The following is a 24073-nucleotide window of genomic DNA, read 5'->3' on the forward strand; positions in this document are numbered from 1 at the left end:
AACTTTTCCCCTTAGTGGGGGGGTCAATAACAAGGGGGCATAGATTCAGGGTAAGGGGCAGGAGATTTAGAGGGGATTTGAGGAGGAACTTTTTCACCCAGAGGGTGGTTGGAATGTGGAACTCAATGCCTGAAAGGGTGGTGGAGGCAGGAACCCTCACAACATTCAAGAAGCATTTGGATGAGCACTTGAAATGCCATTGCATACAAGGCTATGGACCAAATGCTGGAAAATGGGATTAGACTGGACAGGGATGGATGGGCGGCGCAGACACGATGGGCCGAAGGGCCTCTTTCTGTGCTGTAAAATTCTATGACTCTATGACACCGGTCTGACCAAAAGTGACTCCAGACTCACACCCGGTCTGACCTATGGTGACTCCAGACTCTCACGAACTCTGAGCCGCCGGGGGATTTGGAATAAACACCAACCTTGGTAGGTTTTGTGCTGCAGTCTGTTGCCTGAGACTTGAACCCGGGACCTTCTGACCCCGACGCGTGAGTGCTGCCCACGGAGCCTAAGCTGACACCACACCAAAAGAATGAAGGAAAAGATTAGGAGAAATTTCTTGATGCAGAGGGTTGTTAAGACATGGAGTTCCTGACCAGGAGCAGTGGTGGAAGCAAAATCTATAATAGCTTTGAAAAAAGGAAAAGAATAAATATTTGAAAAAGAAAAACTTAAAAGGGTCTGTGGGAAGGGCGGGCAGTGGGACTAATTGGATAGCTACACATATTTAGAGTCGGGCTAAATGCGTCATTTTCAGGTTGGCAACCTGTAACTAGTGGGGTGCCACAGGGATCAGTGCTGGGGCCTCAACTATTTACAATCTATATTAATGACTTGGATGAAGGGACTGAGTGTGATGTAGCCAAATTTGCTGCTGATACAAAGATAGGTGGGAAAGCAAATTGTGTGGAGGACGCAAAGAATCTCCAAAGGGATATAGATACGAACATAAGAAATAGGAGCAGGAGTCGGCCCCTCGAGCCTGCTCCGCCATTTAATAAGATCATGGCTGATCTGATCCTAACCGCCAATCTACTTTCACAGAACCATCTCCTGAATCTAACAGAATTAGACACACGAAATAGGAGCAGGATCAGACTACATGGCCCCTGGGCCCGCTCCGCTACCCACAGGGCCATGTCCGATCCGAACCTAGACTCATGTCCAAATTCCTGCCCGCTCCCCGTAACCCTTTATTCCCTTTACTTCTAGGAAACTGCCTATTTCTGTTTTAAATTTATGTGACGATGTAGCTTCTACAGCTTTTTGGGGCAGCATATTCCATGGACCTACCACCCTCTGAGTGAAGTAGTTCCTCCTCATCTCAGTTTTGAAAGAGCAGCCCCTTATTCTAAGACTATGCCCCCTAGTTCTAATTTCACCCATCATCGGGAACATCCTCCCTGCATCCACCCAATCCAACCCCTTCACAATCTTATATGTTTCAATAAGATCGCCTCTCATTCTTCTGAACTCCAATGAGTAGAGTCCCAATCTACTCAACCTCTCCTCATATGTCCATCCCCTCATCCCTGGGATTAACCGAGTGAACCTTCTTTGTACTGACTCGAGAGCAAGTATGTCTTTTCTTAAGTATGGACACCAAAACTGTAGTATTCCAGGTGCGGTCTCACCAATACCTTGTACAACTGAAGCAACACCTCCCTATTTTTATATTCTATCCCCCTAGCAATGAAAGCCAACATTCCATTGGCCTTCTTAATCACTTGCTGCACCTGCATACTAACCTTTTGAGTTTCGTGCACCAGGACCCCCAGATCCCTTTGTACTTCAGTACTTTCCAGTTTCTTGCCATTAAGATAATAGCTTGCTCAACGATTTTTCCTGCCAAAGTGCATAACCTCACACTTTCCAGTATTGTATTCCATCTGCCAAATCTCTGCCCACTTACTTAGCCTGTCTATGTCCCCTTGCAGGTTTTTTATGTCCTCCTCACTCACTACTTTCCCTCCCATCTTAGTATCATCTGCAAACTTTGATATGTTACACTCGGTCCCCTCCTCCAAATCGTTAATATAGATTGTAAAGGGTTGGGGACCCAGCACCGACCCCTGCGGAACACCACTAGTTACTGATTGCCATTCTGAGAATGAACCATTTATCCCAACTCTCTGCCTTCTGTTAGATAGCCAATCCTCTATCCATGCCAGAATATTACCCCCAATCCCATGATTTTTTATCTTAAGCAATAATCTTTTGTGTGGCACCTTGTCAAATGCCTTTTGGAAGTCTAAATACACTACGTCCACTGGTTCCCCTTTATCCACCCTATACGTTACTTCTTCAAAGAACTCCAGCAAATTTGTCAAACATGACTTCCCCTTCATAAAACCATGCTGACTTTGTCCTATTAAATGATGATTATCCAAATGTCCTGTTACTGTCTCCTTAATAATGGACTCCAAAATTTTACCTACCACAGATGTTAGGCTAACCGGTCTATAGTTTCCAGCCTTCTGTCTACTGCCCTTTTTAAATAAGGGTGTTACATTAGCAGTTTTCCAGTCTGCCGGGACCTTTGCCGAGTCCAGGGAGTTTTGGAAAATTATTACCAATGCATCCACAATCCCTACCGCCACTTCCCTCAAGACCCTAGGATGTAAGCCATCAGGTCCAGGTGATTTATCCGCCTTGAGTCCCATTATTTTACCGAGTACCACTTCCTTAGTGATTTTGATCGTGTTTAGCTCCTCCCCCCCTATAGCCCCCTGTTTGTCCAGTGTTGGGATATTCTTAGTGTCTTCTACTGTAAAGACTGATACAAAATATTCATTCAGTGTTTTTGCCATCTCCATATTTCCCACCATTAATTTCCCGGTCTCATCCTCTAAGGGACCAACATTTACTTTAGCTACCCTTTTTCTTTTTATATAACTATAAAAACTCTTACTATCTGTTTTTATATTTTTTGCTAATTTACTTTCATAATCTATCATCCCTTTCTTAATCAATCTTTTTGTTATTTTTTGCTGCCTTTTAAAGTTTTCCCAATCCTCTATCCTCCCACTAGATTTGGCTACCTTATATGCCCTTGTTTTTAGTCGAATACTATCCTTAATTTCTTTACTTAGCCAATGTCTTTTCTTTTACACCCTTTTCTTCTCGGTGGAATTTTTTTTTGGAAGTTGTAAAATAACTCCTTAAATGTACACCACTGACCATGTATCGTCTTACCCTTTAATCTATTTTCCCAATCCACTCTACTCAATTCCGCTCTCATACCTTCATAGTCTCCTTTATTCAAGCTTAGCACACTTGTTTGAGATCCAGCCTTCTCACCCTCTAATTGAATATGGAATTCAACCATGTTATGGTCACTCATTCCAAGGGGATCCTTTACTAGGACATTTTTAATTAATCCTGTCTCGTTACACAGGACCAGATCTAAGGTTGCTTGCCCCCTGGTCGGTTGAGTTAAATACTGCTCAAGAAACCCATCCCTAATACACTCAATTAACTCATCCTCAAGGCAGCCCTGCCCAATTTGATTTGTCCAATTAATATGAGAGTTAAAATTCCCCATAATTATAGATGTTCCCTTGTTACAAGCCTCAACTATTTCCTGATTGATACTCCGTCCAACAGAGTTGCCACTGTTCGGAGGCCTATAGACTACGCCCACTAGTGTTTTTTTCCCCTTATTATTCCTTACCTCCACCCAAACTGTTTCATTATCCTGATCTTTTGACCCAATATCATTTCTCTGTATTACAGTGATTCCTTCCTTTATTAACATAGCCACCCCACCTCCCCTTCCTTCCTGCCGGTCCTTCCTGATCGTTAAATAACCTGGTATGTTTAATTCCCAGGCATTGTCACCCTGCAGCCATGTTTCTGTAATGGCCACAAGATCATACCCATATGTAATTATTTGTGCCATTAACTCGTCTATTTTGTTACGAATGCTACGTGCATTCAGATAGAGAACTTTCAAATATGTTTTGTGACACTTAGTTCCTGCTTTTGCCCTTTTTATTACTTTACCTTTTACTCCATACCTTCTGCCCCTTCCTGACACGCTCTGGTTTTTAATTTCCTCACTGCTACCTAAGTCTATGACCGTCTCTGTTGTCATTTTTATTATTTGCTCTCTAGGAACCTCCCCCCCCACTAGTTAGTTTAAAGCCCTCTCTACAGCCCTAGTTATATGATCCGCCAGGACTCTAGTCCCAGCACTGGCCAAGTGAAGCCCGTCCCAACGGAACAGCTCCCTCCTGCCCCAGTACTGGTGCCAGTGTCCCAGGAAGCAAAACCCATTTCTCCCACACCAGTCTTTGAGCCACGCATTTAACTCTCTAATTTTATTTGTCCTAGCCAAATTCGCTCGTGGCTCAGGTAATAATCCAGAGATTATTACCCTTGAGGTTCTGTTTTTTAATTTGACCCCTAGCTGCTCATACTCCTTTAACAGAACCGGCTTCCTAGTCCTATCTACGTCGTTTGTACCAACATGGACCACGACAACTGGATCCACCCCCTCCCACTGCAAGTTTCTTTCCAGCCCAGAGGAGATGTCCTTAACCCTGGCACCGGGTAGGCAACACAGCCTTCGGGACTCTCGCTCTCGGCTGCAGAGAACTCTATCTATCCCCCTAATAATACTATCCCCTACCACTACAACATTTCTAGTTACTCCCCCCTCTTGAATGGCCCCCCGTTCCACGGTGCTGTGGCCAGGTTGCTCATCCTCCTTGCAGTCCCTGCTCCCGTCCCCACGGAGTAAGAACCTCGAACCTGCTGGACAAGAGCAAGGGCTGCAGCTCCTCCAGCTCTACCTCCTGGATCCCCGTACCTGCCTCACTCGTAGTCACACCGTCCTGTCCCTGACCATGGGCTACATCTGAATTAATTAACTTCATAGGTGTGACCACCTCCTGATACACAGAGTCCAGGTATTTCTCCCCCTCCCTGATGTGTCGCAGTGTCTGAAGCTCAGACTCCAGCTCCAGGAGTTCCTGTAGCAGCAGACACTTGTCACAGACGTAATCACCGTGAGCCTCAATGGGGTCCACCGGCTCCCACATCTCGCAACAGTAACACATCACCTGCTCCATTCTATGTAATTAACTAAATTTTTTATTGTTAGTTATGGACACCCTCTGCCCGATTATAGATGCTAGTATCCCCTTTAATTAATTGGATTTAATTTAAATCAATCCCTCTAATTACACCAGTTAAATGGTTTTGGCCTTATTAACTACAACCCACAGAGTTAAAGTTTGAAAAGAGCTCCTAACACCCCACTTACCCTAACTCACACACTTACCCAAAATCGCAGCACTCTCTGCTGACTCGCACTAGGACTGGTCTTTTTATACTGTTTGTTTGTTTACAGCCAAATGAGTCACCCCTGCTGATTGGTTAGAAAACTGGTTTCCACTGCCTGCTGTGCCAATTTACTCCTGCTGCAGTGTAACCTTGTTTTACTCTTCTTAAACCAACAGAATCCCAAATATTTAACTTTTCCCCTTTACTTAAACTGCTTAAGTAATCTTATCAAGAATGATCTAAAGAGAAATAACAATTAAAGAACTCACACACTTACCCAAACTCACAGCACTCTCTGCTGACTCGCACTAAGGCTAAGTGAGTGGGCAAAAATCTGGCAGATGGAGTTTAATGTGGGAAAATGCGAGTTTATCCACTTTGGTAGGAAAAATAAAAAAGCAAATTATTATTTAAATGGGGAGAGATTACAAAATGTTGAGGTACAGAGGGATCTGTCGGCCCCTGTACATGAATCACAAAAGGTTAGCATGTAGGTACAGCAAGTAATTAGGGAGGCAAATGGAATGGAGTATAAAAGTAGGGAAGTCCTGTTACAACTGTACAGGGTGTTGGTGAGACCACACCTGGAGTACAGCGTACAGTCTTGGTCTCCTTATTTAAGGAGAGATATACTTGCATTGGAGGCAGTTCAGAGAAGGTTCACGAGGTTGATTCCAGAGATGAAGGGGTTACCTTATGAAGAAAGGTTGAGCAGGTTGGGCCTATACTCATTGGAGTTTAGAAGAATGAGAAGAGATCTTATTGAAACATAAGATTCTGAAGGGGCTTTGACAGGAATGATAAGGGAGTCAAGGGTTATGGGGAGCGGGCAGGGAAGTGGAATTGAGGCCAAGATCAGATCAGCCATGATCTTATTGAATGGCGGAGCAGGCTCGAGGGGCCAAATGACCTACTCCTGCGTCTTATGGCCCAGAAAGTCGGGTCTCCACGGGTGAGTACACACTGGGTACTCACCCGTGGGCCCGATGGAAGTGCCGGTTTCCTGCATGCGCTGCGCATGCGCGGGAAACCGGCACTTCCGTTCCTCTGAACGAAGAGGTTCAGAGGTCGAACGCATGCGCAGGGGAGGCTGCGCGTGCACATTGAACTTGGGTTTTTTTTACAGGTTTTCCCGGGAGGGTAAGTCTGCAGAATTTACACATTTAAAAAGCAGGCATAAGGCCTGCTTTTTGCAAGGTAAGTGGTAAATTAATTAAAATTAAAACATTTTTGCCACAGGTTTATTATTTTTAAATACTTTAAAGCAAGTTAAGTTTATTTTTAGCCCCGTTAGAATATAAAATTATTTTTTTCAAATATTTAAATTATTGTTTAAAATAGTTATTTAATGTAATTTATAGTTTATTTTAAAAATGTGATTTTTTTTTAAGGTTTACTGCTATTTTGGGGCCATAGTGTTTATAAGTCTTGACAGCACTTCCTGTCAAGACTTATGAATGGAGCATTCCCTGCTTCGATTGGCTGCCCATGGCCCACGTGATCCATGGGGACACATCGAACTAACTGCGCCCCTGGGATACCCAAGCAATGCGCGCCGGCAGCTGGACAAGGCCCCGGATCGGAATTCCACGGGGCCCTACAGCTCAACGGCCGGCGCGCAAGGTAAGTGCAGGTCGGGGGCTTGCACCTGCGGGAAGCCCCCGACCCGGTTTTCTGGGCCTATGTTCTTAATAATTCATTCGAAAAAGATGTTGTACCAGAGGACTGGCGGATAGCCAACATAATACCTGTATTTAACAAGCGAGATAGAACATGCCCAGAGAACTATAGACCACGCCCACATCCCATGAACGAATATAAAAAGTCAGCTTAATATCAGTGGTGGGAAAAATAATGGAATCCCTACTAAAGGAGAAAATAGAAGAACATCTGGAAGCAAAAAATACAATAATGAATAGGCAACATGGATTTCAAAAGGGCAAGTCTTGCTTGACCAACCTCATTGAATATTTTGAAAAGGTAACAGAGAGAGTAGACAAAGGTAATGCAATAGATGTAATCTATCTAGATTTTCAAAAGGCCTTCGATAAGTTACCACATACTAGACTGATGAATAAGGTCAGAAAATGCAGGGACAGGTAGCAGAATGGATAGCTAGCTGGCATCAAGACATTAAGCAGAGAGTAGAATCATAGAATGGTTACAGCACGGAAGAAGGCCAACCGTGCCGGCTCTCTGCAAGAGCACTTCAACGAGTCCCACAACCCTGCCGTTTCCCCGTAGCCCTGCAAATTTCTTTCCTTCAGATACTTATCCAACTCCCTTTTGAAAGCCATGATTGAATCTGCCTCCACCACCCTTTCAGGCAGTGCATTCCAGATCTTAGCCACTCGCTGCGTAAAAAAGTTTTTCCTCATGTCGCCTTTGGTTCTTTTGCCAATCACCTTAAATCTGTGTCCTCTGGTTCTCGACCCTTCTGCTAATGGGAAAAGCTTCCCTCTATCTACTCTGTCTCGACCCCTCATGATTTTGAACACTTCTATCAAATCTCCTCTCAATCTTCTCTGCTCTAAGGAGAGCAACCCAGCTTCTCCAGTCTGTCCACGTAACTGATGTCCCTCATTCCTGGAATCATTCTCGTAAATCTTTTCTGCACCCTCGCTAAGGCCTTCACATCCTTCCTAAAGTGTGGTGCCCAGAATTGGACCCAATACTCCAGTTGGGGCCGAACCAGTGTTTTATACAGGGTCATCATAATTTCCACACTTTTGTACTCTGTGCCTCTATTCATGAAGCCCAGGATCCCATAAACCATTTTAATTGCTTTCTCAACCTGCCCTGCCAGCCTCAATGATTTGTGCACACATCCCCCCCAGGACTCTGTTCATGCACCCCCTTTAGGATTGTACCCTTTAGTTTATATTGCCTCTCCTCATTCTTTCTACCAAAATGTATCACTTCACATTTTTCTGCATTAAATTTCATCTGCCACATGTCCGCCCATTTCACCAGCCTGTCTTGTCTTCCTGAAGTCTATCACTCTCCTCCTCACTGTTCACAATACTTCCAGATTTTGTGTCATCTGCAAATTTTGAAATTGTGCCCTGTACACCCACGTTCAAGTCATTAATATATATCAAGAAAAGCAGTGGTCCTAGAACCGACCCCTGGGGAACACCACTGTATACTTTCCTCCAGTCCGAAAAACAACCATTCACCACTACTCTGTTTCCTGTCACTTAGCCAATTTTGTATCCATGCTGCCACTGTCCCTTTTATTCCATTGGCTTCAACTTTGCTGGCAGGCGTTTTATGTGGCACTTTGTCAAATGCCTTTTTGGAAATCCATGTACACTACGTCAACCGCATTACCCTCATCAACCCTCTCTGTTACCTCACCAAAAAACTTGATCAAGTTAGTTAAACACGATTTGCCTTTAACAAATCCGTGCTGGCTTTCCTTAATTAATCCACACTTGTCCAAGTGACTGTTAATTTTGTCCCTGATCACTGTTTCTAAATTCTTCCCCACTACAGAGGTCAAACTGACTGGCCTGTATTTGCTGGGTTTATCTTTACACCCTTTTATGAACAAGTGTGTAACATTTGCAATTCTCCAGTCCTCTGGCATCACTCCCGTATCTAAGGAGGATTGGAATATTATGGCTGAAGGGTAGCTATTCACAGTGGCAGAAGGTGGGTAGTGGTAGTCCACAAGGACCACTGTTGTTCACAATTTATATTTACAATTTAGAGTTTGGAATCAAAAACACAATTTCTAAATTTGCAGATGACACTAAATTGGAGGGGACAGTTAATACAGAGGAAGACCATCAATTTACAGGAAGACATTAATAAACTTGCCGAATGGGCATATAATTGGCAAATGAAATTCAACACATAAATGAGAGGTATTACATTTTAGTAGGAAGAATAGGGAGATCACTCATTACTTGGGGGATGCGAGTCTGGGTGGGGTAGAGGGGCAAAGGGATCTCTGAGTACAATTGCATAAATCACTAAATGTAGCGACACAGGTTTAACAATGCCATAAAAAAGCAAACCAGGCACTAGGATGTATTTCTCGAGAGATAGAATTGAGAAGTAGTGAAGTTATGCTAAACTTGTATCAAACCTTGGTTAGACCGCACTTGGAGTACTACATACAATTCTGGTTGCCATATTGTAAAATGGATATAGAGGATATAAATTACAGAGGTGCAAGAACTCAAGTAGTAATAATGGGGGACTTCAACTATCCTAATGTAGACTGGGATCGTAATAGTGTTAACGGCAGAGAAGGGGAAGAATTTCTGAAGTGTGTTCAGGAGAACTTTCTTGATCAGTATGTTTCTGGCCAAACGAAGGAGGAGGCATTGGGTGACGGTCAGACAGCAGAGGAGGACCAGGCAGGCAGTGCAGGAGTCTCCTGAGCCCATCTTGCTCACCAACCAGTATTCGGTGCTCAGTACTGGTGAGTGCTATGGTTCCTCTGGGGAGTGCACCCAGAGCCAAGTCCACAGCACCATGGAAGGCTCAGCTGCACAAGCGGCGGAGGGGGAAGAGGAGAGGGAGAGCAATAGTGATAGGGGCTCAACAGTTAAGGGAGCAGACAGGCGATTCTGTGGCTGCAGACGTGACTCCAGGATGGTATGTTGCCTCCCTGGTTCCAGGGTCAAGGATGTCACCGGCTGCAGGGCATTCTGAGGGGGGAGGATGAACAGCCAGTGGTCGTGGTCCATATCGGTACCAACGACATAGGTAGGAAGAGGGATGAGGTCCTGCAGGCAGAGTTTAGGGAGATAGGAAAGAGGTTAAAAAGCAGGACCTCAAAGGCAGTAATCTCCGGATTACTACCAGTGCCACATGCTGGTGAGTATAGAAATAGGAAGATGGAGCAGATAAATGCATGGCTGGAGAGATGGTGTAGGAGGGAGGGCTTTAGATTCCTGAGGAATTGGAACCGTTTCTGGGGGAGGTGGGACCTCCACAAGCCAGACGGGTTGCACCTCAATGGGAACGGGACCAATATCCTCACGGGAGGGTTTGCTAGTGCTGTTGGGGAGGGTTTAAACTAGCTTGGCAGGGAGATGGGAACCTAAGTATAGAGTCAATAGGGAGGGAAGAAAAACTGGAATTGGAAAACAAAAACGTCGAAAATAAATTGGAAGGACAGAGTAATCAACGGCTAGATAGTAGTCAACAAGGAGGTTTGCCTGTAGGAAATGGTATATACTTCAATGCAAGGAGAATAGCGAACAAGGCAGATGAGCTGAGGGCACAGGTAGATACTTGGGACTATGATATTATAGCTATTACAGAGACGTGGCTGAAAGAGGGGCAGGTATGGCAGCTCAACATTCCTGGTCACAGGATTTTCAGACGGGATAGAGAGGGAGGTAAAAAGGGAGGGGGGTTGCGGTATTGATTAAAGAAACTATTACAGCTATGAGAAGGGATGATATGTTGGAGGGATCATCAAACGAGGCCATATGGGTCGAACTGCAAAACAAAAAAGGGGCGATCACACTGCTGGGAGTGTACTGCAGACCCCCAAACACTGAGGGAGATAGGAGAACAAATATGCAGACAAATTTCTGAGAAGAGCAAAAACTACAGGGCAGCATTAGGGGATTTCAACTACCCCAATATTAACTGGGATAAAATTAGTGTGAAGGGTATAGAGGGTGCGGAATTCCTAAAATGCATCCAGGAGAACTTTTTTAGCCAGTATGCAGCAAGCCCAACAAGGGAGGAGGCGGTTCTGGACTTAGTTTTAGGGAATGAAGCTGGGCAGGTAGGAGGCGTATCAGTGAGGGAGCATTTTGGTGCTAGTGACCATAATTCTGTTAGATTTAAGGTCGTTATGGAAAAGGACAAGGATAGACCAGGATTAAAAATTCTAAATTGGGGGAAAAGCAAATTTTGCTAAGCTCCGAGGGGATTTAGCCATAGTGGACTGGAAACAGCTACTTGAAGGTAAATCAGTGTCAGAGCAGTGGGAGGCATTCAAGGAGTAGATCCGGAGGGTTCAGACCAAATATGTGCCCTGAAAGAAAAAAGGGACTAACAAATCTAGAGCCCCCTGGATGTCTAGGGACATACAGGGTAGGGTAAAGAAAAAAAGGGAGGTGTATGACAGATACCGAGGGCTAAATACTGCAGAATCTTTAGAGGAGTACAGAAAGTGCAGGGGTGCAATTAAAAAGGATATTAGGAATCAAAGAGAGAGCATGAAAAATTCTTGGCAAGTAAAATCAAGGAAAACCCAAAGATGTTTTATTATAAATATATTCAGAATAAGAGGATAACTAAAGAAAGGGTAGGGCCTATTAGAGATCATGAGGGTAATCTGTGTGTGGAGGCGGGAGACGTCGGTAGGGTTCTTAATGAATACTTTGCGTCTGTTTTCACAAAGGAGAGGGGCGAAGCAGACATTGCTATCAGGGGAGGAGGATGAAATATAGTGAGAGAGGAAGTATTAAGGGGTTTAGCAGCTTTAAATGTGGATAAAGCCCCAGGCTCGGATTAAATGTATCCCAGGCTGTTAAGTGAAGCAAGAGAGGAAATAGCAGAGGCCCTGACCATCATTTTTCAATCCTCTCTGGCTTCAAGTGTGGTGCCGGAGTACTGCTAATGTGGTATTAAGGGGTATGTCATGGCAGGACAGCCCGGTGCTGTGGTGTGCTCCTCCTGCGCTATGTGGGAACTCAGGGACACTTCCTGTGTCCCTGACAACCATGTGTGCAGGAAGTGTGTCCAGTTGCAGCTACTGGCTGATCGCATTGCAGTGCTGGAGCAGCGATTGGATACATACTGGACCATTCGCGATGCTGAGGACGTCGTGAATAGCACATTTAATCAGTTGGTCACACCGCAGATAAAGGTGGCACAGGCAGAAAGGGAACGGGTGACCAACAGGCAGAGTAGTAGGCGCAGGCAGATAGTACAGGGGTCCCCTGTGGCCATCCCCCTCTCAAACAGATATACCGCTTTGGATACTGATGGGGGGGATGGCTTACTAGGGGAAGGCAGCAGCAGCCAACTTCCTGGCACCAGGGGTGGCTCTGCTGCACAGGACGGGAGGAAAAAGAGGGGTAAGGCTATAGTAATAGGGGATTCTATTGTAAGGGGAATAGATAGGTGTTTCTGCGGCCGCAAACGAGACTCCAGGATGGTGTGTTGCCTCCCTGGTGCAAGGGTCAAGGATGTCTCAGAGCGGCTGCAGAACATCTTGGAAGGGGAGGGTGAACAGCCAGTTGTCGTGGTGCATATAGGTACCAACGGTATAGGTTAAAAAAATGGGATGAGATCCTAAAAGCTGAATATAGGGAGTTAGGAGGTAAATTTAAAAAATAGGACCTCAAAGGTAGTAATCTCAGGATTGCTACCAGTGCCACGTGCTAGTCAGAGTAGAAATAGAAGGATATTTCAGATGAATACGTGGCTAGCGGAATGGTGCCAGGGGGAGGGATTCAAGTTCCTGAGACATTGGAACCGGTTCTGAGGGAGGTGGGACCAGTTCAAACCGGACGGTTTGCACCTGGGCAGGGCCGGGACCAATGTCCTAGGGGGAGTGTTTGCTGGTGCTCTGGGGGAGGGTTTAAACTAAAATGGCAGGGGGTTGGGAACCTGAGCAGGGGGACAGAGGAAAGGGAAACAAGGATAGAAGCAAAAGATAGGAAGCAGAAAAACAAAAGTGGCAGTCAGAGAAATCAACGGATTAAATCAAACATGGTAAATAATAATTCTAATAGGTCTAAGAGCGTTAAAAAAACAAGCCTGAAGGCTTTGTGTCTTAATGCGAGGAGCATTCGTAAAAAGGTGGATAAATTAGCTGCGCAAATAGAGGTAAACGAATATGATTTGATTGGGATTACGGAAACATGGCTCCAGGGTGGCGAAGGCTGGGAACTCCACATCCAGGGGTATTCAGGAAAGATAGGCAAAAAGAAAAGGGAGGTGGGGTAGCATTACTGGTTAAAGAAGGGATTAACACAATTGTATGGAAGGATATTGGCTCTGATGATGTGGAATCTGTATGGGTAGAACTGAGAAATACCATGGGGCAGAAAAGGTTAGTGGGAGTGGTATATCGACCTCCAAACAGTAATGCGGAGGTTGGGGATGGCATTAAAAGGGAAATTAGAGAAGTGTGCAAAAGGGGCACAGCAGTCATCATGGGTGACTTTATTCTACATATAGATTGGGCCAACCAAATTAGTAACAATACTGTGGAGGAGGAATTCCTGGAGTGTTTACGGGATGGTTTCCTGGACCAATATGTCGAGGAACCAACCAGCGATCAGGCCATCTTAGACTGGGTATTAAGTAACAAGAAAGGATTAATTAGCAATCTTGTTGTACGAGGCCCCTTGGGTCGGAGCGATCATAATATGATCGAATTCTTTATTAAGATGGAGAATGAAGTAGTTGACTCAGAGACTAGGGTCCTGAATTTAAATAAAGGAAACTACGATGGTCTGAAGCGCGAATTGGGTAGGATTGATTGGGGACTGTCACTCAAAGGGTTAATGGTGGATAGGCAATGGCAAGCATTCAAAGACCGCATGGATGAACTACAGAATTTGTTCATCCCAGTTTGGCATAAAAATAAAACAAAAAAGGTGACTGAGCCGTGGCTAACAAGGGAAATTAGGGATAGCATAAGATCCAAGGAGAGGACATATAAATTGGCCAAAAAAGCAGTAATCCAGAGGATTGGGAGCAGTTTAGGATTCAACAAAGGGATTAATTAAGAAAGGGAAAATAGAATGAGAGTAAGCTTGCAGGGAACATAAAAACTGACTGTAAAAGCTTTTATGGATATGTGAAGAGAAAAGGATTGGTTAAGTCAAGCTTAGGTCCCTTGCAGTCAGAATCAGGGGAATTTATAATGGGGAACAAAGAAATGGCAGACCAATTAAATACACTTTGGCAGGAAAAATCATAGAGCAAGCTATTATCTTAATGGCAAGAAACTGGAAAGTACTGCAATACAAAGGGATCTGGGGGTCTTGGTGCACGAAACTCAAAAAGTTAGTATGCAGGTGCAGCAGGTGATCAAGAAGGCCAATGGAATGTTGACTTTTATTGCTAGAGGGATAGAATATAAAAACAGGGCAGTATTGCTGCAGTTATACAAGGTATTGGTGAGACCGCACCTGGAATACTGCATACAGTTTTGGTGTCCATACTTAAGAAAAGACATACTTGCTCTCGAGGCAGGACAAAGAAGGTTCACTCGGTTAATCCCGGGGATGAGGGGGTGGACATATGAGGAGAGGTTGAGTAGATTGGGACTCTACTCATTGGAGTTCAGAAGAATGAGAGGCGATCTTATTGAACCATATAAGATTGTGAAGGGGCTTGATCGGGTGGATGCGGTGAGGATGTTCCCAATGATGGGTGAAACTAGAACTAGGGGGCATAATTTTAGAATAAGGGGCTGCTCTTTCAAAACTGAGATGAGGAGAAACTTCTTCACTCAGAGGGTGGTAGGTTTGTGGAATTTGCTGCCCCAGAAAGCTGTGGAAGCTACATCATTAAATAAATTTAAAACAGAAATAGACAGTTTCCTAGAAGTAAAGGGAATTAGGGGTTACGGGGAGCGGGCAGGAAATTGGACATGAGTCTAGGTTCGGATCGGTCATGGCCCTGTGGGTGGCGGAGCGGGCCCAGGGGCCGTGTAGCCTGATCCTGCTCCTACTTGTGTTCTAATTCTGTGTTAGATTTCAGGAGCTGGTTCTATTCACAGGGATTAGTGGAGACCTCGGGAACAGGCTGCCAGCTAGGAGTCCTTAAAGAGTAAATTGTGCCTGTTCCTGGCTGGGGTGGAGATCATCTTTTACAGCAGGAAATACAGGGACAGAGTGATTCCCCTGGACGAGTTTCGATCGCCTAGATGGGTCGGAGAGGAATTTCCCAGATTTTTTCTCCCAAATTGTCCATTGGGTTTTTTTTCTGGTTTTTTGCCTCTCCCGGGAGATCACATGGGTTCGGGTGGGATGGAGAGTGGAAGTAGATTTGAGGTTAGGATCAGATCAGCCGTGATCTTATTGAATGGCGGAGCAGGCTCGAGGGGCCGATTGGCCTACTGCTGCTCCTATTTCTTATGTTCTTATATTTTGGTTCTGTCTTCACAAAGGAGGACACAAATAACCTCCCAGAGATGCCGGGGAACATAGGGTCTGATGAAAGGGATGAACTGAAAGAAATCAGTATTTGTAGGGAAATGGTGTTAGGGAAATTGATGGGATTGAAGGCCGATAAATCCCCAGGGCCTGATAATCTACATCCTAGGGTACTTAAGGAAGTGGCCCTAGAAATAGTAGATGCATTGCTGATCATCTTCCAAAATTCGATGGAATCTGGAACAGTACCCATGGATTGGAGGGTAGCTAATGTTACCCCACTATTCAAAAAAGGTGGTAGAGAGAAAACGGGGAATTACAGACCGGTAAGCCTGACATCGGTAGTGGGGAAAATGCTGGAGTCCATTTTAAAAGATGTAATAGCAGAGCACTTGGAAAACAGTGACAGGATCGGACAAAGTCAGCATGGATTTACAAAAGGTAAATCATGCTTGACTAATCTACTGGAATTTTTTGAGGATGTAACTGGTAAAATAGATAAGGGAGAACCAGTGGATGTGGTGTATTTGGACTTTCAGAAGGCTTTCGATAAGGTCCCACATAAGAGATTAGCGTGTAAAGTTAAGGCACATGGGATTGGGGGCAAGGTATTGACTTGGATAGAGAACTGGTTGGCGGATAGGAAGCAAAGAGTTGGAATAAACGGGTCTTTTTCCGAGTGGCAGGCAGTGACGAGTGGGGTACCGCAAGGATTGGTCCTTGGACCCCAGCTGTTCACAATATATATTAATGATCTAGACGAGGGAACTAGATGTAATATCTCCAAATTTGCAGACGACACAAAGCTGGGTGGGCGTGTGTGCTGTGAGGAGGATGCCGAGAAACTCCAGGATGATTCGGACAAGTTTCAAGTGCTCATTTGGAGAATTGCAAATGTTACATCCTTGTTCATAAAAGGGTGTAAAGATAAACCCAGCAACTACTGGCCAGTCAGTTTGACCTCGGTAGTGGGGAAGCTTTTAGAAACACTAATCAGGGACAAAATTAAGAATCACTTGGACAAATATGGATTAATTAAGGAAAGCCAGCACTAATTTGTTAAAGGCAAATTGTGATTAACTAATTTGATTGAGTTCTTTGATGAGGTAACTGAGAGGGTTGATGAGGGTAATGCGGTTGACGTAGTGTACATGGATTTCCAAAAGGCATTCGACAAAATGCCACATAAAAGCAAAGTTGAAGCCCGTGGAATAAAAGGGAAAGTGGCAGCATGGATATGGAATTAGCCAAGTGACAGGAATCAGGGAGCAGTGGTGAACGGTTGTTTTTCGGACTGGAGGAGGGTGTACAATGGGGTTCCCCAAGGACCACTGCTTTTCTTGATATATATTAATGACTTGAATGTGGGTGTACAGGGCACAATTTCAAAACTTGCAGATGACACAAAATCTGGAAGTACTGTGTAGTGAATGGTGAGGAGGAGAGTGATAGACTTCAGGAAGACATAGACAGGCTGGTGAAATGGGCGGACATGTGGCAGATGAAATTTAATGCAGAAAAGTAAACTAATTGATGCAATCCTGAAGGGGGTGCATCAGCAGAAGAGATCTGGGGTTATATGTGCACAAATCGTTGAAAGTGGCAGGGCAGGTTGAGAAAGCAGTTACAAAGGCTTAGAGTACAAAAGTGTGGAAATTATGATGAACCTTTATAAAACACTGGTTCAGCCTCAACTGGAGTATTGTGTCCAATTCTGGGCACGACGCTGTAGGAAGGATGTAAAGGCCTTAGCGAGGGTGCAGAAAAGATTTACGAGAATGATTCCAGGGATGAGGGACTTCAGTTACATGGATAGACTGGAGAAGCTGGGGTTGTTCTCCTTGGAGCAGAGAAGATTGAGAGGAGACTTGATAGAGGTGCTCAAAATCATGAGGGGTTTGGACAGAGTAGACAGAGAGAAACTGTTCCCATTGGCGGAAGGGTTGAGAACCAGAGGACACAGATTTAAGGTGACTGGCAAAAGAACCAAAGGCGACGCAAGAAAAAACTTTTTTACACAGCGGGTGGTTAAGATCTGGAAGGGTGCTGGAGGCAGATTCAAACACGGCTTTCAAAAGAGAGTTGGGTAATTTACAGGGCTACGGGGGGAGTGGGACTAGCTGAAGTGCTCTTGCAGAGAGCCGGCACGGACTCGACAGGCCAAATGGCCTCCTTCCGTGCTGTAACCATTCTATGATTCTATTCTATGATCCTAGGCACTGGAGAGGGTGCAGAGAAGATTTACAAGGAGGATACCAGAAATGCGAGGGTATACCTATCAGGAAAGGATGAACAAGCTGGGTCTCTTTTCACTTGAAAAAAGAAGTCTGAGGGGTGACCTAATTGAGATCTTCAAAATTATGAAAGATTTTGATAGAGTCGATAAAGAGAGAGGGTTTCCACTTGTGGGGAAGAGCAAAACTAGAGGCCATCAATATAAGATAGTCACCAGGAAATCAAATGGGGAATTCAAAAGAAACCTCTTTACCCTGAGAATGTGGAGTAGTTGAGGTGAATAGTATAGATGCATTTAAGGGGAGGCTGGACAAGCATATGAGGGAGAAGGGAATAGAGGGTTATGCTGATAGATTTAGATGTGGAAAGACGGGAGGAGGCTCGAGTGGAGCATAAACTCCGGCATGGACTGGTTGGGCCGAATGGCCTGTTTCTGTATCTCCCATGTAATCCTATATACGCTCATTCAAAGAGCTGGCAGAGGCATGACAGGCTAAATGGTCTCCTTGTGTGCTGTAAGATTGTGTGAACCACGTTTCTGCACTCTGTCCCTGCAATAATGGAGCCCAGTAGCTGAGAGACAGTGGAGACTATTTCATTGGGTTTGTTACTCTCCTGTTGCACTGCAAGCTCCTGTTTCCCGAGCATTGAGCTGGGAATGTCCTGACTGCTGTGATGTTAGAGATGGGTAATCTCGTTTCCTAATGATGTCTCGGATTATAGAATCCTGACATATGGCACGCAGGTTAAATCCCTGGTTTACTGAAGCAGGGTGCAGTGACAGATGTAAAGCAGGAGTATTCTGTATGTTTCAGGAATATCTGGGACAGCAGTATAGCGATGGAGCAGACCATGCACCATTACAGAGAGCAGGCAGTACTGGTGAGTACACACTCTGATATAAAACCGTGCACCATTACAGTACTGGTGAGTACACACTCTGATACAGCCCATGCACCATTACAGTACTGGTGAGTACACACTCTGATATAAAACCGTGCACCATTACAGTACTGGTGAGTACACACTCTGATATAAAACCGTGCACCATTACAGTACTGGTGAGTACACACTCTGATATAAAACCGTGCACCATTACAGTACTGGTGAGTACACACTCTGATATAAAACCGTGCACCATTACAGTACTGGTGAGTACACACTCTGATACAGCCCATGCACCATTACAATACTGGTGAGTACACACTCTGATATAAAACCGTGCACCATTACAGTACTGGTGAGTACACACTCTGATATAAAACCGTGCACCATTACAGTACTGGTGAGTACACACTCTGATATAAAACCGTGCACCATTACAGTACTGGTGAGTACACACTCTGATATAAAACCGTGCACCATTACAGTACTGGTGAGTACACACTCTGATATAAAACCGTGCACCATTACAGTACTGGTGAGTACACACTCTGATATAAAACCGTGCACCATTACAGTACTGGTGAGTACACACTCTGATATAAAACCGTGCACCATTACAGTACTGGTGAGTACACACTCTGATATAAAACCGTGCACCATTACAGTACTGGTGAGTACACACTCTGATATAAAACCGTGCACCATTACAGTACTGGTGAGTACACACTCTGATATAAAACCGTGCACCATTACAGTACTGGTGAGTACACACTCTCTGATATAAAACCGTGCACCATTACAGTACTGGTGAGTACACACTCTCTGATATAAAACCGTGCACCATTACAGTACTGGTGAGTACACACTCTGATACAGCCCATGCACCATTACAGTACTGGTGAGTACACACTCTGATACAGACCATGCACCATTACAGTACTGGTGAGTACACACTCTGATATAAAACTGTGCACCATTACAGTACTGGTGAGTACACTGATATAAAACCGTGCACCATTACAGTACTGGTGAGTACACACTCTGATACAGCCCATGCACCATTACAAACGGCAGTCCCTGATTGCTGAAGTGTGCCTGGTTTTCAAGTCACGCAGACGGTTTGGGCGGGGCTCCACACTTTATACAGAAACGATGCAAATAAGCATTTTTTCCATGATACCTTCCCCATTCAGACATGGCGCGATTTAGTAAACAGACCAGCGCGGGGCTGAGCCCCCTGCGCAGTGGCCCGCGGGGGGGGTGGGGCTGAGCCCCGGCCCGCGGGGGGGGTGGGGCTGAGCCCCCCTGCGCAGTGACCCGCGCGGGGGGGGGGGGGGGGGGGGGGCTGAGCCCGCCCTGCGCAGTGACCTGCACGTGGCTGCGCCCCCCCCCCCCCCCCCCCAAGCGCAGTGACCCGCGATGCCGCAGCTACCAGCCATGATTGCGCGGTTGTTGGTGATGCTAATTTGTGGATAATCTGATGGTGGTGATGGTTGTTTGTGGATTATCTGATGGTGGTGTATCTCCTGCAGTTTGAGAGCAGTGTCTCTGCAAAGTCTCTAGCGAACATTCTGCTCGAACTCAATGGATTGCGGGAATTTCTCGATCGGAACTCCCAATTTGGATCTGGAACTCTGGGAAATGCGAGGTAAGATTAATGGGAAGCAGAGGAGAGACGTCCTAGACTATCCAGCCAATGAGAGACGTACCACACAATGTTCCCTCTTCAATTTTTTTCAATGCGCGGTCCCTTCAAACTTAGGCACATGCGTGATTTTTCCATTGAGAAACCGGCAAGCGGCCTGCGCGGGAGCTTCAGACAGCTGCGTTACCGTGCAGCTAAACAAGAACGTTGGTCCCAGACCGTCTGGTCAATGAGAGACGACCACTCAGTCAGTGAGACACGTCCCGGACCGTCCAGTCAATGAGGGACGTCCCGGACCGTCCAGTCAATGAGGGACGTCCCGGACCGTCCAGTCAATGAGGGACGTCCCGGACCGTCCAGTCAATGAGGGACGTCCCGGACCGTCCAGTCAATGAGGGACGTCCCGGACCGTCCAGTCAATGAGGGACGTCCCGGACCGTCCAGTCAATGAGGGACGTCCGGGACCGTCCAGTCAATGAGGGGCGTCCCGGACCGTCCAGTCAATGAGGGGCGTCCCGGACCGTCCAGTCAATGAGGGGCGTCCCGGACCGTCAATGAGATGATTTCTGAACTGGGTAATCAGATACTTTTCCAGTTTCAGTGCTTCCAATGTACCACAGAGGCTGCTGGGCTTCATGCGCCCTGATGGAGGCTCACAACAAGTTCAACAGGAGCTACAAAGGAAATACCACAGTGAGTAGTTTACACATTCACCTGAACCATGTCCGTAACCATCGTAGCTCGGGCAGCACCTGCAGAGTTACCTGAGAAACATCGAAACTTTGGACCTTCCCTGTGGGCCAAGGGACAGTGCCACACTTCGGTACTGATATATTGCTTTTATTATGTAAGAACAGGCCCTTCGAGCCTGCTCCGCCATTCAATAAGATCATGGCTGATCTATCTCTTCTCCACTTTCCTGCACTATCCCCGTATCCCTTGATTCCCTTAATATTCAAAAATCTATCATCGTCATAACGGCACAGAAGGAGGCCATTCGGCCCATTGAGTCCGTGCCGGCTCTCTGGAGCAATCCAGTCAGTCCCATTCCCCCGCTCTATCCCCGTAGCCCTGCAAGTTTATTTCCCTCAAGCGCCTATCCAGTCTCCCCTTGAAAACATTGAGTGTCTCCGTTTCCACCACTTCCATCGGCAGCGAGTTTCAGGTCCTCACCACTTGCTGCGTAAAAAAATTTTTCCTCACATCCCCCCCTGTATCTCTTGCCCAAAACCTTAAATCGTGTCCCTTAGTCCTTGTACCATCAACTAGTGGGAACAGCCTTTCCCCATCTAGCCTATTCAAACCCGTCATAATCTTGTACACCTCTATCAAATCACCCCTCAACCTCCTTTGCTCTAATGAATACAAATCCAGCTTCTCCAACATGTCCCTGTAGCTAAGATCCCCCATTCCCCGAACCATTCGGGTAAATCTCCTCTGCACCCCTCAAGTGCCTTCACATCCTTCCTAAAGTGTGGTGACCAGAACTGGACACAATACTCCAGTTGTGGCCTCACCAGCGCTTTATAAAGGTTCAGCATAACTTCTCTACTTTTGTACTCAATACCTCTATTTATGAAGTCCAAGATCCCATATGCTTTGTTAACCACTCTCTCTCAATATGTCCCGCCACCTTCAGGGACCTATGGACATTAACTCCCAGGTCCCTCTGTCCTTGCACACTCTTTAAAACATTAAGCCTATATGGCCGCTCCCTGTTCCTTCTGCCAAAATGCATCACCTCACACTTCTCTATTAAATTCCATCTGCCCATTCTGTTAGCCTTTCTATGTCCTGCTGCAGACGATTGGTATCATCCTCACTGTTTGCCACACCCCCAAGTTTGGTGTCATCTGCAAATTTAGAAATTCTACTCTGTATTCCAATATCCAGGTCATTTAAGCAGTGGCCCCAGCACTGACCCTTGGGGAACACCACTGTCTACCACCCTCCAGCCTGAAAAATAGCCATTTACCACAACTCGCTGTTTTCTGTCCTTATCCAAGCTGCCACTGACCCACCTACTCCATGAGCCTCGATTTTGTTAACCAGCCTTCTATGTAGTACTTCATCAAACGCCTCCCGAAAATCCATGTAGACAACATCCATTGCATTCCCTTCATCAATCCTCCCTGGTACTTCATCAAAAAATTCAATTAGATTAGTCAAACACGATCTGCCTTTTACAAATCCATGTTGGCTCTCCTTAATGAGCTTAAACCTCTCCAAGTGCCCGTTAATTTTTTCCTTCATTATTGTTTCTAAAACTTTACCCATCACTGATGTTAAACTGACCGGCCTGACGGCCTCTCTTGAACAATGGTGTCACATTTGCCACTTTCCAATCCTCAGGCACCTCCCCCGCATCTAGGGAAATTAGAAAATTATGGCAAGCCCTTCCGCTATCTCCTCCCCCCAATTCCCTTAGCAACCTGGGATGCAAGCCATCTGGACCAGGCGACTTATCCACTCTAAGCATATCTAGTACATCCTGTATGAATTTTCGCCCCTTCCATTGCTTCTACCTTTTCCACTTCTACTGATATTTTGTCAGCATCCACCTCCTTAGTAAACACCGATACAAAGTACTCATTGAGTATTCTAGCCTTGCTCTGCACTCTAGGCATATATCACCGTCTTTGTCCCTAATAGGCCCCACCCCACCTCTTATTACCCGCTTAATGTTTCCATGCCGGTAGAAGATTTTTGAGTTCCCTTTTATGTTAACTGCCATTCTACTCTCATATTCTCTCTTTGCCAATCTTATTTTCATCTTCATTTCCCCTCTCAACTTATTGTATTTGGTCTGGTTCTCCCTTGAAGAATTCACCTGACATTCATCATACACCCTCTTTTTCTGTTTCATCATCATCTCTCTCTCCCTCGTCATCCAAGGAGCCCTTGCTTTGGTTCCCTTACCCTTCCCTCTTGTTGGAATGTACCTAGCCTGTACTTGGAACATCACCTCCTTAAAGATCACCCATTTGTTCCGTTACAGTTTTTCCTGTCAGTCTTTGGTTCCATTTTACCCTGGCTAGATCCTTTCGCATCACATTGAAGTTAGCCCTATTCCAGTTTAGAAGTTCCACTCTAGATTGATCCTTGCTCCTCTCCATTGCTAATCTAAATCTTATGATACAATGATCACTCGTACCCAAGTGTTCTCCCACAGACACTTGGTCGACCTGGCCCACCTCATGCCCCAGCACCAGATCCAGCAATGCCTCCTTCCTAGTTGGGCCAAGAACATACTGGTCATATTGCCATACGGCTAATTGTGCTTGTAGCTCACCAACCTTATTCACCACACTTTGTGCGTTTTCGTACATGCATTCTAAAGCCATTTTTGAATTTTTCGTAGTCTGTCTTAGTCTGCTCCTAACTGATATGGTACTACCTCCGCCTCTAGTACTACTTTCTTCTGTAATACTATCCAACACTCTCTTTTATGCACCTTATTCCTCTTTTCTGCTCCTATATGCTGGTGCCCATCCCCCTGCCAAGCTAGTTTAAACCCTCCCCAACAGCACTAACAAACCTCCCCGCGAGAATATTGGTCCTGGCTCTGTTGAGGTGTAACCCATCCGGCTTGTACAGGTCCCACCTTCCCCAAAAATGGTCCCAATGCCTCAGGAATCTAAAGCCCTCCCTCCTGCACCATCTCGCTAGACACACATTCATCTGTTCTATCCTCCTATTCCTGTTCTTACTAGCACGTGGCACCGGGAGTAATCCGGAGATTACTTTTGAGGTCCTGCTTTTTAATCTGGTTCCTAGCTCCCTATAGTCTGCCTGCAGGACCTCATCCCTCTTTCTGCCTATGTTGTTGATACCTATAATGACGAGGACCTCTGGCTGTTCACCCTCCCCCCACCCCACCCCAGCCCTCAGTGTCCTGCAGCTGCTCAGTGACATC

The 24073-nt window shown here is 45.6% G+C and overlaps 1 protein-coding gene across 4 annotated transcripts in view; it reads left to right on the forward strand.

Moving 5' to 3' along the window:
- nup155 (nucleoporin 155) overlaps nt 1–24073 on the forward strand; it is a 246435-nt gene that overhangs the window by 140762 nt on the left and 81600 nt on the right. For 2 of the 4 annotated variants that reach the window (XM_085962233.1, XM_085962254.1), the window contains 3 exons: nt 18443–18509; nt 20045–20160; nt 20741–20850. In XM_085962233.1, coding sequence (XP_085818359.1) covers nt 18443–18509; nt 20045–20160; nt 20741–20850 — 293 coding nt within the window. The remainder of the gene's footprint in view (nt 1–18442; nt 18510–20044; nt 20161–20740; nt 20851–24073) is intronic. The other 2 variants (XM_085962243.1, XM_085962265.1) reach the window with 1 other exon arrangement.

The sequence above is a fragment of the Somniosus microcephalus genome, chromosome 1 (assembly GCF_052327205.1).
Source record: "Somniosus microcephalus isolate GS21.2 chromosome 1, FLI_Smic_1.0, whole genome shotgun sequence".
Taxonomy (NCBI): Eukaryota; Metazoa; Chordata; class Chondrichthyes; order Squaliformes; family Somniosidae; genus Somniosus; species Somniosus microcephalus.